Genomic DNA, 13,462 nt, shown 5'->3' with positions numbered 1-13,462 from the left:
ATGGATCCAAATGTGTGTTAGAAGTTTTGTGGGATTTTAGTTTTTTTTGTATTGAGGAATGGGTCTAAATGTGGTCGCTCCCCCCAGGGGATCCCAATCCCTTGCCTAAATAAGTAAACAAAACCAAAACAAGAGCAATATGTGGCGATCGATTGGGAGGGTGGTGGGCCGCAGCAGCTCTGTTGTTTTCAGCGGAGGAGAGGAGGGACGGGGACCAGCTGCTGCACCCCCAGAGCATCCCCCTGCACGCACACACACACACACACACACACACACACACACACACACACACACACACACACACACAGACACACACACACACACACACACTTACACACACACACACACACGCAGACACACACAAACACACACACACGCCACGCCCCCCTCTGACCTCCGTGGACACCGTGCCATCCTCAGAGAGTGGCTCCGGGTGTCCCCTGGGAGCAGGGGAATGCTGGAGAGGACGAGCGGCACACGATACCCCATTGTTTGGTTAAGCAGTCACTGATCCTCTCCCTCCCTCCTCCACCTCCTCCACCCTGAAGCGCACGGGCTGACCGACTCAACGGGTTAAATTGATTAGAAAGACGTTTGTGGTTTGACTAATCTCCTCCCCCCTCCCTAATTTTCGCCCCTTGCTGCTCACAGCTTGGCCAAATGAGACAAAACCACACACTTGTATTGGACAGGTCCTGGCGGGTTGTATGGATGATCAGGGCGCACGCATCCTCCCTGTGTCTCCCTCGCACCTGTGGAGAGACACGTGGACTGCCCACAGACTGCAATCCACTGCAAAACACACAACACTGCAGAGGAGAGAAAGGTTTCTTCTGTTCACTTTTGCTGCACGACCAGTTTTTTTCTGCCACATCTAAAACTTTCTGTGAAGCTGAGCTTGAGATGGGTTGCAGCCATAACTCTATAACCCTCTTTTTGTCTTTAGACAAGTTAAATTAAAAGTATAGCTTATTAAATTCAGAGCCTTGTTAATTCAAATAAATAACCTAAGTGGATATATGGATGAATACACCTTTTCTGAAATGGGATAAGTCCAAAGGGCTTCTTGATAGAAAACAATCTCAGAAACCTTTCTGATTGGCTTATTTCAACATGATTCAGGATTTCACCACCATGGCCTCACTAATATTCGTTGTGTTTTACACACTGGAGAAACTGTTTCTAAAACCTCTATCGCTGCGCAATGGTGCATTCCGCTCAATTCCAGCTTTAAATCTATTAACTTCAATTTTGCGCACGCGTCCGTTCACTCGGCGTCAATTGAATGTTTTCAACAAGGCATTAAACAAACCTTGATCGGTCTGCAGAGTTCAAGAGGTGCTCCTCCTGTTAGAGAACCAATACATCCATGTGCGCAATTTGAGAGCGCACGTCCGACCGGCAGAAGATTAGCAGCGTCTGGAGGAATTTCATATTTAAGTGTGTGTCATCATATTTAGATTTTTCACGGTTAAATGGAGCTGTCAATCATGTTTTTGGGGAAGTGTGTGAGGGACGTAGACAGGGCGGGGACTCGGGAGCATGGATTCCCCAAGACTGCTCTCATAATTGGGGGAACATCTGACTTTGTCCCGCGCTGGCAGATGGTGGGTTGGGGCGGGTTCCAAAGGGGGGAGATTTACATTCATTGTCCGGGCACACAAACTCCACACAGAGACAATGGTCTCGGTGAGGGGCGAGGAACCAAGGATGGAGAAGAAAAAAAAACTTTCCTTTTCAACACCAAACGAACGGGAGCGGAAATTAATTTCTTGGCAGCAAAAAACTGCTCCAGAACACGCTGAAGCTTTAATTTCGTTTTGTTGAGGCTGAAAAGAAACCACAGAAAGTTAGAGAACAAATGTCTGACATTTAGTTTTTTATTTATTTACATCATTGAGAAAAGAAAACATTGGGGTTATGTAGCAAACACTTTTAGTTAGTTAGTGCAGTTCATTTTTTCCAAGACCTTTCTATAAAATTATCCAAATAAGCAGCTCGATTAACTTTGTCACAATTAATTACTTTAATATCGAAATACATCCCTTCCCATAAATATATCTATCTATATATATATATTACATTTTACATGTGGCCCTTGACTGAATGCATGAGTAGTGTGGATTTGAGGAGACGCTTCTCCTGCATTGATTAAGAGCTCATTTCGGGCCCACTGTCGGGCTGCGCTCCGGACGCCAATCAGAGCGCGGCCCTGCGCGCTGCTGGCGGAGATTGATGGAGCAACCAGACGTCCATTGTTGCCGCTGACACTGATGCGATGCCTCCTCAGCGGAATCAGTGCGTTCAAAGCGGCAGACGGCAGAGCTGCTGAATGCGCGCCCGTCGAGAGCGCACTTGTGTTGAATGCTTGACTGGAGTGAAAAGACCAAACAGGATCTGCTGCTGCGGACACTGTTCGGAGCAGAGGACAATTCAATTCAACATATGTGCATCTAAGCTCCAAATCATAACGTACATTATATCAAGGCACTTTATATATAGTGAGGATGAGACCTTGAAAGTTATAGAGCAACGTTTCCACCAATGGGAAAACCATTACAGAAAAAAGACTTCTTCTTAACTGGAGGAAACCTTAGAGCCAGACTCGAAGTTGGCTGTCACCTGCCTCGACCGGTTGGGTGAGCAATGAATGAAAAGCACAATTAACAAGTGGCTTTGGGATTAATAAATACATGTAAATACAAAACAATTAGTGATTGAAATACACACGTTATGAGATTTACGCATTGATTTTGATGTTGACTAATGAGAATATTATTGATCTCAGAGGCTTAACCCATCTCTTGACCTGCACATGCATTATTCACTTATAAATTTAAATAATAACAATAATAGGTGTACTTTTAATATTTATTTATTTCTTAAATGACTATCTGGGGTTTACACTTTCTCTATATAAACGTCAAGAATTGGTTCCCCTGCCTGGTCACCCTGCTCGAAGTTAACGTGTGTGAAAAGTTTACAGAAGGAGTCACCGGTTGGATGCTGAATGTGGCAGAAGTCCAAACAACGGATGCACTTTACACCAATGAGAGCATCCATTTCAACAATCGGTTCCCCATATGGCACTAAAGCCCCTCCTCCACGCTCTATCCCGGCAGAGGGTCTCATTCATGCTTCAAGACAGCGGTTCACTGCGAAGCTTCCTGGCCCTCGGATCAACTGTTTTGATCCGGTCCGGCCTCTTGACAAAGGGAGACTTTCTGCACACTGACATTTAAACATTATCCTGAGACGGAGCTGCAGACTGTGCGAGGAGTTCATCCAACCGAGCAGGTGATCGTTTGCGCTCCAACTGACGCAGGAGATTTGCGCTTGGACAATGCTCGCAATCAGTGGGGGAGTGTATTTATTATCATTGTTTGAGCCTTAAAAGAAACTCTGTGAGGATTCTTTTTTCTTTGAGACGCCCTGTGAAACATCCCACAGCACCGGTCATTTATCCCTCAGAGCCGCGTGCACTCTCTGTTTTTATTGTGGAGCTCTGGAGGAGCGCAGATTCTTGGGGTGGACCTTCTGTTGTTTGCCAAAGTGCTTCAGCTCTCCAAAGACAGTTTTTACATTTCCCCCTATAAGTTCCTAAAAAGTGCACCACGCAATAGGACGGGGTTTAAATGTTCGGAATTCAGGAGCATCTGATACGAGAAGCGAGCGGATTAAAAGAGAGAAGTCTTGGAGAGGAGATGGACCCGATCCGGTCCTGGGTGCGTAATGTCGGGGTTGTGGACGCGAACGTCGCAGCGCAAAGGTACAGTACAAACCAACTCATCTGTTGACATGTCCGCAGCTCATCATTTAGACTCAAGCTCTTCACAAACCTGACAACTGTTATTTTCATTATCACAATATAGTTCATATTATTTGAATATTTAACATGTGAACATGCGTCCGAAAATAACTGTAAACTACTTGTTGCAAAAGATGACACGAGTCCTCTTCAATTAAACTGCTTGATATTGAATGGAAGAACACGTCTCTATAATTGTTATTATTATTTAAATGTTTTAAAGAAAGCCCTGGTTTTGTGAACATAAAGAAAGTTGAGCCATGTTGCAAAACGTAAAACTAATAATCAGAACTTTGACTTGGATTTAAAGTCATGTGATCTGTGAATTTCCTGATGTGCAAAAGCTCGGTTAAACACTTTTTGTTCATACTATTACATTTAAGATCATTTCAAATGTCTCTGTATAAGGGACAACATCACAGTCTATTTTCCTACGAGCAGCGATTTCAGCTGATGTTGCTGATGTTTTCCATCTAAAATAGAACATCGGCCACTTAACGTCTCTGCTCATCAGCAGATGTGAATCATTCTTCTTCTTCATCCTGTTTCTCACATTTCACTCGATGTTCCATCATCCTCTTCACATTTATAATTACTCCATCAACCATTCATCAGTGTTTTCATTCTACAAACCGAAGAGTAGAAATCAGCCATAAAAACGCTGCAGGATGAGGAGAAATATAAATGGCAACAAGTTAATCCTAATAAATAATAATGATAATAAAATAGCAATTAATGACCGAACGTTATTATGGCGTAATTCGCACTGTAAGATTATTACCTGACATAAACGATTCTATTTACGTTATAATTTCAGGTAATTTAACAAAGGTAAATTGATGCAGTTTATATATGAACAAATTTAATCCATGCGGTTTTTTTTCTTAAAAGAAATGTGTCTGTCTCAACAAAATCAATAATATACTCAACTATGAATGATCTAAAAAATCTAAAGCCCTACATTATATTTACAGAAAGACTCTCCTTCAGATTTGATCATGTTTTTTTATGTTAATCTGACGTAAAACACTGATTAAATGTGTTTTTTTAAATTCAACAGTCAGTGGCCGATTTTTCAAACAAGATGCTGCAACATCTGTCTCAATCAAAAGAGCTAATTCAACCTTCAACCTTTCTTGTTTTCTTTTAGCTAAATCTTTTGCTTTTCCTTATATTTTCCTCTTTTTCCTCCTGGTCTTTGTGTAATTTCCTGGTTCATAATAAGCTGTTATATAGATGGGATAAAAAGGCCTTCAAGTTATAAGAAAACAAAGTATTCATAAATAATGTATTTATTAAGTACAATATTGCGTGGATAAATGTTTTAATAATTAGTTTGAGATAGAAAACTTTGGAATTAATTAGAAAACAATGTGATTTTAAAACCATTTATATATTTCAATAAGTGCCTTTACAGTGCCAGTAAATCAAACATAATTGAAATGCATGTTAATATAGTTTTAATCATTTAAAGCAGCAGATGAAAAAGACTGGTCTTCAGTTAGATAAGTTTAATCTAGATAAAATATATTCAACCGCTAACAGATTACAGGCCTCTGCATTGATAGATGCTAATTCAGTCAAAGACATCCTTTATATTCAGCAGTGCAGTTTATATAAGACAACATGAATGGTTTTTGATCTCATGAAGGTGCATGTGAGCTGACTGTCTCTCTCTCTCTCTCTCTCTCTCTCTCTCTCTCTCTCTCTCTCTCTCTCTCTCTCTCTCTCTGTTGTGTTCACAGTGGAGTGGCTCTGTCCAGGGCTCACTTTGAGAAGCAGCCACCCTCCAATCTGCGCAAGTCCAACTTCTTCCACTTTGTGCTGGCGCTCTACGACAGACACGGCCAACCTGTGGAGGTGGAGAGGACCTCGTTTGTGGACTTTGTTGAGCATGACAAGGTGTGTGAGCGTGTCTCTCAGTGTTTACCTCGGGATCTTATTAGCCAGCTACACAGCTGTCATCTCCACAGTTTCAAACATGCTGAGGAAAAACTGTGAATAACAACGGGACGTGTTAGTGAGAGACGCGATATTTCGGCTGCACCCAGGTGCTCGACTTGTTCTTCCCCATCCCCAGTAAAGCCAAGCATATCGAACAGCTGACGGCTACATGTTTACACAAGCTTTACCCTCGATGAGCTGATGAAGTGGGATTGAAAAGGAATATCTAATGACTAATTAGCAGCTTGCCTCATTAGGAGGACATCACTACTTTTTAAAATGCAAATTGTGCTCGCTCCTGTTTAGTTATACAGGGAACTAATCATCAAAGTGTCTTTTCCTTCATGCACCCCCTCTACTCTAAATACTGCTGTGGGGGGAACTTGATTCCTCAGGTTGGACAAGACTAAAATAAAGAAGGGGTGAAGTGTTGAGGTAGAAAGAGAGTGGAGAGGGGAGGCAGCCTGGAGAGGGAGCCTTATGCCCAGTGTTGATGGATGTTTTTGCCTTGTGGTGAGGGGAGAGGACCCCTCCTAAAGCGGCGACATCTCTCCCCACCGTGAGAAAGACAAGAGTTCGCCATCCCGAAAGTTCAAATATAGTTCCCCTCTGAAGGGGGGGTAAATGGAAGCGCTAATGCAAGGCCTGAAAGCTGTCAGTGCGCTCCCCTCAGTGCCACACAGGCCAGAGCAGAGTGATATGGCGGCAGCGGAGGAGTTCATTTTCTGCATGGTTACCCTGGCATCTGTTTTTGCTTTGTAATTATGGCGAGGTAGAGTGATGGCAAGGCGAAATAAATGTTCCTCTGTGTATATTTACAAAAACTTATGAAGCCAGGCATCCATTTATCTCCTGATGTGTCTCACTCTCGCTTCTGATATTAAGTTTTTTGAGCTCCGCTACTTTCCAACTTATCTCCTTGCATCTTAATTCCCTCACGCCTTCCCCTTCGTCTTGCAACTGTCTCCTTCTCCTGGTTCCTCCTCCTCCTCCACCAACATACTCGTTCTCGCTGCTGCTCTCTCGCTCTCGTCTCGGCGATGCCAGCCTCCTGGGTTATTGGACCAGAGAGCATTCCTTTGAGACCACTTAGAAAGACCAGGAGAGGTAGAGGAGGAGAAAGAAAGAGGGGGAACAAGAGACAGAGAGGGAGGAGAGAAGGAAGAAGCGAATGGCTGGTGGAGAGCCCGCGGGGAAGGAGGGATAGCAGAAAGGAAGTTTTTCTGTCAAGCTCGACTGCTGCTCAGTCTCACATACAGTACTTTCCACACTAGAACACACTTGGCACTCACACACACATATAACCCTGCCTGTACTACCTTGTTGCTCTGAGGACCCCTGCATTTAAATGCAAGGTTTTAGGAGTTCTTTTGAGACATGATAGTTCAACCTCAACAAAGAACATCCCACTCAAGGTTAAACACGCCGCCTGTGAGCACAACGCAGCGCCCCACACAGGCTTTGAGCCGACAGCCCCCTGATCTCGATGCTGCTGCCGGGGAAGGGACGAGCTGCAGGATTAGGAGAGACTCAATGTGCTTAACACTGCATGGGGATGCCCAGCTGTACTTATCTGTGCCACAGATGTGCCTAACTGCATGCCCTGCGTTTTGTCTGTCCGCCCCATTCTCTCTCTAAGGAGCAGACAGGAGAGAAGACCAACAACGGTACGCACTACAAGCTGCAGCTCCTCTACAGCAACGGTGAGTAGGGTCAATCACGAGCTCTCATGGGTTGCAGGTCGATTCTTTGGCTTCTGAGGTGTCTAATTTCACACTTATGCATACAGTTCATCAATGACCCTGGTGCGCCAACCCCACCCACATTTTTCCAAAGTAATCTCCCTCTGCATCCTCTCCTGCCTTAACTATTTTCTCCGAGCTCCTCACTGGGGTTTGTACAATTCGATGCTCAGCTGCGCGAGGATCCGCTTCCAGGCTCGCGCGTACACATAGCAATGAGGTACATGTTGCTACCCCGCTCCCCTCCTCAGCCGCCCAACTCCTCCAACCCCCCCATGGTGCTTCAACATCAGATCGGGGGGATACACAGAGAAATTTGGTTCCCATGAGCCACTGCTGCCCCTACTCTGCCATCGCACTGGCACCCATGGGAGAGAAGATAAAAGACATGTTCTAGAGCAACCCCCTCATACACTCCCCATACACATACATACACACACATGCCCGTACATGCAAGCACACGCACCAAAAGCACTTTCTATACATCCCCTCCTCTCATCCCCGTCCCCCGAGCGATATCAAAGGCATCTCAATCGAGACTTTGATGAGGAGAACACATTTTTAAAAGCAATACTCTACAAAGTCTCTATCAAAATTCCTTGAGTAATGCGCTCCTTTCTCAAGAAGCAATTCATTACATGTCGTTTCCCTCACCGGTGTGATTTACGTTGGGAGTTCCAGAGCATCCAGAGGGTTCAGGTGATTCTAGAAGTCTCACTCACTGATCACAGAAAAGTCAGAAACAAGCATAAAAAGTGTAATTTAAAAAATGTAATCCCTCAACATACTGTGATGCTATTTTACCTGTTGGTGTTCAACTGGTCTCACATCGGTCAACAGAACCTCACAATAAAACAAACGTTCACACAGAAATAACCACAAGAATAACAAGTCTGACAAATCGTGAGAATCTGGTTGTAAATTCTGGCCTCAAAGCAGAACATGAGAAATAATCATCAAACATCAAATAACTCCCAATCCCCTCAGAAACCATCAGAGAGAAAATATGAACTGCATGCCAATCTTATTCCTCCATGTTTGCTGGACAGAGTTCAGTGCTTTTTCTGAGCACTTGTCCTAAAAAAAATTGATATCATAAATCTTTCCATTTCATTTTGAGAATATTCAGCGCATTGGACTTCTCTTTATTTGAGTGGGGTAACAAGTTTAGGCACAAATACGGCTTCTTCTTTTATGGTGATTTAGCTTGATCTCTCATCAACTCACCGAGTGCATATATTACATTTCTTTGGAAAATTAATTAAAGATAAAAATTTGACATTAAAAACCTTACTCGTGCCCATACTAACTTTTTGAGCCCTTATTAGCAACTCATTTCTGTGTTTTCTTTGTGCAGGGGTCCGAACAGAGCAAGATCTTTATGCACGACTCATCGACTCTGTCACCAAACAGGTTAGTAAACTTTCCCTTAAGTTTTCTTGACGTGGACTCCACCTCCAGCTACATTAATAGACGTGTTATCGTTTCTACATGAAACTGAATCTGTCCCTTTGCTCACTCTCTTCTCAGCCTATAGCGTACGAGGGACAAAACAAGAATCCAGAAATGTGCCGAGTTCTGCTCACACACGAGGTTATGTGCAGGTGAGTGTTACACACGCAGAGAAAACACACACACACACACACTCATTGAAACTTCCAACCTCAGGGACCAAATCCAAATATCCATTACTCTCCTTCACTCTGCTCTGTCTCAGTCAGCTTGAAATGTGGTTTTGGGATGACGCTTGGGGCTCTGTAGGTTTTTGAAAACTAGACTGTGGTTGAACCTTAAGTCAAGGCTGTCCGTCATCATCCCTGTTACAGTGGTGGCCCCCTGTTGGTTTCTGCTGTAACACAGCATGTTCCCATCCAGCTCCTGTTTCTTCCCGGACCCTCTTTCTCTTTCTCTTTGGCTCTGAGTTTTTTAAATAGACCTCAGCTGACTGGCAGCAGACGCACACAAAGGGAATAATCCAACTTTTCCTCATCAATTCTGTAGCACCTCTCTCCAGTCGAGGCAGCATCTTTTGAACAAGTGTGTTGGTTCAGCCAGTGTCAGGAAGTCCCTTTATTAACAGAGCAAATTTAAGTGTAATCATGGTTTAAGGACCAAAGGGGTTTTGGGTTAGACTATAGGTCTAATGTTGCCAATATGGATGGAGAAGAAGTTGAAGAGAGTGGTGTGGAAGTGGGGCAGTGACCCAGGATCCAGGGGCAGCAGGGGGAAAGGATAGGGGGCTGGGACGGGGCGAAATGGGCTTAGACGGAGTGGGCCTTGCCATTGTGTAGCCAGCAGATGCCCGAATGTGACTCACAGCTGGCTAATAACAGAGCCGAGGAGGCAGAGGGCAAGCGTCACAGCTGGGGAGTGAGGCCGTCTGACAGGGGGGCGGAGGGGGGCAGGGCAGGGCCAAGCTGGGACACGAGAGGGGTGAGGCGAGGTGTAGGGGTGGCAGATGGTTAGGGGTGGGGGCACTTTTGTTATGCAGTGAAGGGGACTTTGGGGAGGGGGTGGGGGGGAGGCCAGCAGGCTCCTCGGACAGGACTGCTGACGAATGGTAGGATGTTGTGTGTCTGTGTGTGTGTGTGTGTATCTGTGCGCACGCAATAAGGCTGTGTGGGGGTTGAGTTTGATTTTGAAATCAATGTGACAGATTGCCTGGCTGGCTTTTCACTTTTGAATGGTCTCTCACTGTTTGTAGGGTGTGTTGTTGTACCTTTTCTTCCTCTTCTATTCTTTTGTCTCTCCATCCCCTCCCCTCTCATGCCTCCTTTGTGTGCTGCTGGATCTTGGCCCGACTGCGAGGCACAGTGTAGTCTGGGCCCGAGGATGTGGATGGGCCAGACAAATGATGGCTCCTCTTGTTTAATTTGTTTGTTTCTCCAACACTAACTTATTTCATTCCTCTTTTGTGTCTCTTTATCTGCCCACTCAGCCGCTGTTGTGAGAAAAAAAGCTGCGGCAACCGAAACGAGACGCCCTCCGACCCCGTCATCATTGACAGGTAATGAGATCAAACCCATGCCCCCTCACAGTGGCCGTCACCTCAAACATCATTGTCCTTCCTTTGTGTGTATGCACCCACACACTGAATCTCACACAGCGCCAATGATCAGGAATCCTCTTGTTATGAGATCTTACCAATCACTTACAGCGTCAGGCTGTAACATAAAACATTTTCAGATATCACCTCCGGGTAAAATCGGGAGAATTTGCTACGGATTTTAAACGCCAGGTGCAGCAGACGGGGACAGGAAGTGACCTATTAACTCTGCTGCGGAGATCACATGATCATATTTACAGCACCCTGACACCGTTGTCACCTCTTATCACCACAAACTCTCTAGACATCTTCATGGGTGTCTTTTACGTACCGATGCTTTTTCACTTGGCAATTTTTGTGTTCTTTAAAAAAAAAATGTTTGCGTCCGCTGCTGTGTTCTCTCATCGACTTCTCCTGGACATTATATTAGCAGGCCAGGTGGATAAAGTCACTGAAAACTGCAGAGCCTCTCACTCAGACATTTGCGTTCACACAGACTGTGGAGTTCAGTCCACGTCGGAAAGCAGCTTTACAGTCTGTGTCGGTCTCCCATGTGTTTCTCTCTCTTCAGCTTTATGTTTATCTGTTGATCTATCCTCGGCCTTCAGGGATCTGTCTCAGTTTGGCCTCTCATTACGTTTAACAGCCGACATTGCACCTGAAACCTGTCAGGGGCATATATTTTCTTTTTATCCGAAGCATGTGGATCTTTCATACCATCAGACAGGCTCACACATGTAGCGAATGTTCACCCTGAAAGCCAGTTATCTGGCTTAAAGGCGGATGACCACCGCCATAATCAGCGTGTGTGAGGGCCTTCACGTCCCAGGGATTTCTGAGGTCTCTCGTGTCTGCCTGGCATTAACTAGTGTGATGAATGCTCATAAGCGGACCGCATGTGAAATACCTTCTCGGTGATGTCACAGATGCAACCTTCTTCACCTTTCCCTCCCTCAATCCCTGCTTTCCTCTCCCCCTTTACTTCCTTCTGTCTTTCCCTGTGATTGTCAGTCTAGAAAACATTCACTTCATATACGTCAAGGACCCTTTTCTTTCCCCTCCTCAGTTCAAGCTGGCTGGCCGTTGACAGTGTGTCTCAGAGGATCTCAGCTGAAGATAGTTTTCATATAATGGAAAAATCGGGCTGTTGTCTTCTGAATTTTCCCAGAATACCTTCGGAGCAGCTGCTTTTCTCATTTACTGTAGCACATTTGTCATCCAATAACCCCTCCGCGCTCTTTTTATACTTCCTCCTAACATGGCTAAACCTCTATGAAATGTGTCTGTAAGTGGCTGGGCAGCGTGCTGGTGTGGAAAGAGCGATGTCAATCTTGGTTTGACTCTGTTTGTGTGTCTGTGTGAGAGAGAGAGAGAGAGAGAGAGAGAGAGAGAGAGAGAGAGAGAGAGAGAGAGAGGATTGATATAACTGGAATCATTGACCTACAGTACTCTCTAATCACACCAGGCATATCCCGTCCCGATAGGGGCTTGTGTCCTGATGGGGGTTCTCCCTCTTGACTGGACTGCGAAATCCTCTCCTCAGGGAGCAGCCTATTAGCAGCCAGTTAATTTCTGATAAGCCAATGGAATTTTGCATGGCCCTGTGCCCTTTTATCCCACCTTATGTGCACTCTCTCATTTGTGTGTGTGTGTTTGTGTGTGTGTGCGTGTGTGTGCGTGTACATACAACATACACCGAAAACAAGAGCGAGAGCAGAAAGATTGACAGGCCAAGATGTGTGTGTATGTTCTGAGTATGTTTTTCAATGTTTGTGTGCATACAAACGGATGTATATTTTCATATGTGTGTGTGTGTGTGTGTGTTAGCATCCTTGCACGTTTATTTATGTATGTATATGGATGTATGTGCAATTGTCTGTGTGTCTAGATGACCCCTACTCTGACCTTTTTCCCTAGTCACTGTTTGGCTCTTAAATAATTCATGTGTATGCGTGGATATATGTGTGTGTGTGTGCAGCCTATGTCCAATTGTGTGTTTGGTGTGTGTGTGTGTGTGTGTGTGTGGAGGAGACGGTCTGTTTCTGTGGCTCCAATAATCAGCCTCCTGCTCCCAGCCCCAACACCTGTTCTCCAATTAACATGCAGCGTGCTGGGGCCCAGTCGCCCAGCCGCTGCTTTCTACTCCTTTTTCTTCCTCTTTTCCTCCTTTTTTTCTCTCTCACCCTCAGCCCCATGCTCCCTTCCTCCCCCCGCCTCAACTTGTGTCTGTACTTCTGCGCACCTCTCTCGCTCTTTTACATTTGCTCCCACATGCTCCTCCCTTGCACTTCTCCGCTCCCCGTTTCTTAATTCCCTTGCTCTGCTTCTTTTTCCTTCACGTTTACCATCTCCTCCACCGCCGCCCCCCAGCTTCCCTTTAGCCTGTCTAATTTTGCCATAATTAGGCGGTGTCATTAGGACACCTACCCAAGCACAAGGGAGTTTGCAATTCCCCAAACGGCCCAAACCCCCTCTTTTCTAATCTCCTTTCCATATTGTTTCAGTTTTCTCTAACCCCCCCGCCCCCACCCCCCGCTCCTGCTGCTGCTGCTGTGAGCCCCTCCCTCATCTCCCCTTCTCCCTAATCCTGATTTGAGTGAAAGGAGAGAGAGGAGATCACAGCTGATCCGCAGGGAGGGGAGAAGCGGTAAAGGGTGGAGGGACTGAGGGATGAAGAGGGCAAGGGCAGCCGTTGACAAAGATATCTAAAGTTGGGAGAGAATTGTCTGCCTCTCTATCCGCCCGCTGTGTCTAATGGCTTTAAGGTTGTAACACTGGTGAAGCGTTCCCTCGTGGTCCTGATGTGACTCCTCTGTGTGGAGAACGTCACTTATCTTTGACTGATGGACTGGCCTGTGCACTGATTGGTTAGATGATTGATCAACAGACAGATAGGTGGATTGATTCCTCCTGGCTCACTAC

General features: G+C 45.4%; 1 protein-coding gene across 1 annotated transcript in view; it reads left to right on the top strand.

The window, feature by feature from the left end:
- The first annotated feature begins 3,167 nt into the window (after nucleotides 1-3,167).
- ebf2 (EBF transcription factor 2) overlaps nucleotides 3,168-13,462 on the top strand; it is a 28,878-nt gene continuing 18,583 nt past the window's right edge. Inside the window, exons 1-6 of the mRNA XM_053420989.1 lie at nucleotides 3,168-3,769; nucleotides 5,554-5,710; nucleotides 7,392-7,455; nucleotides 8,852-8,907; nucleotides 9,025-9,098; nucleotides 10,433-10,501. Of these exons, the coding sequence (XP_053276964.1) occupies nucleotides 3,636-3,769; nucleotides 5,554-5,710; nucleotides 7,392-7,455; nucleotides 8,852-8,907; nucleotides 9,025-9,098; nucleotides 10,433-10,501 (554 nt within the window). The 5' untranslated portion in view covers nucleotides 3,168-3,635. The remainder of the gene's footprint in view (nucleotides 3,770-5,553; nucleotides 5,711-7,391; nucleotides 7,456-8,851; nucleotides 8,908-9,024; nucleotides 9,099-10,432; nucleotides 10,502-13,462) is intronic.

The sequence above is a fragment of the Pleuronectes platessa genome, chromosome 4 (genome assembly GCF_947347685.1).
Source record: "Pleuronectes platessa chromosome 4, fPlePla1.1, whole genome shotgun sequence".
Lineage (NCBI taxonomy): Eukaryota > Metazoa > Chordata > Actinopteri > Pleuronectiformes > Pleuronectidae > Pleuronectes > Pleuronectes platessa.
The sequence above is the reverse complement of the archived record's forward strand: the minus strand, read 5'-3'. Positions and strand labels throughout refer to the sequence as shown.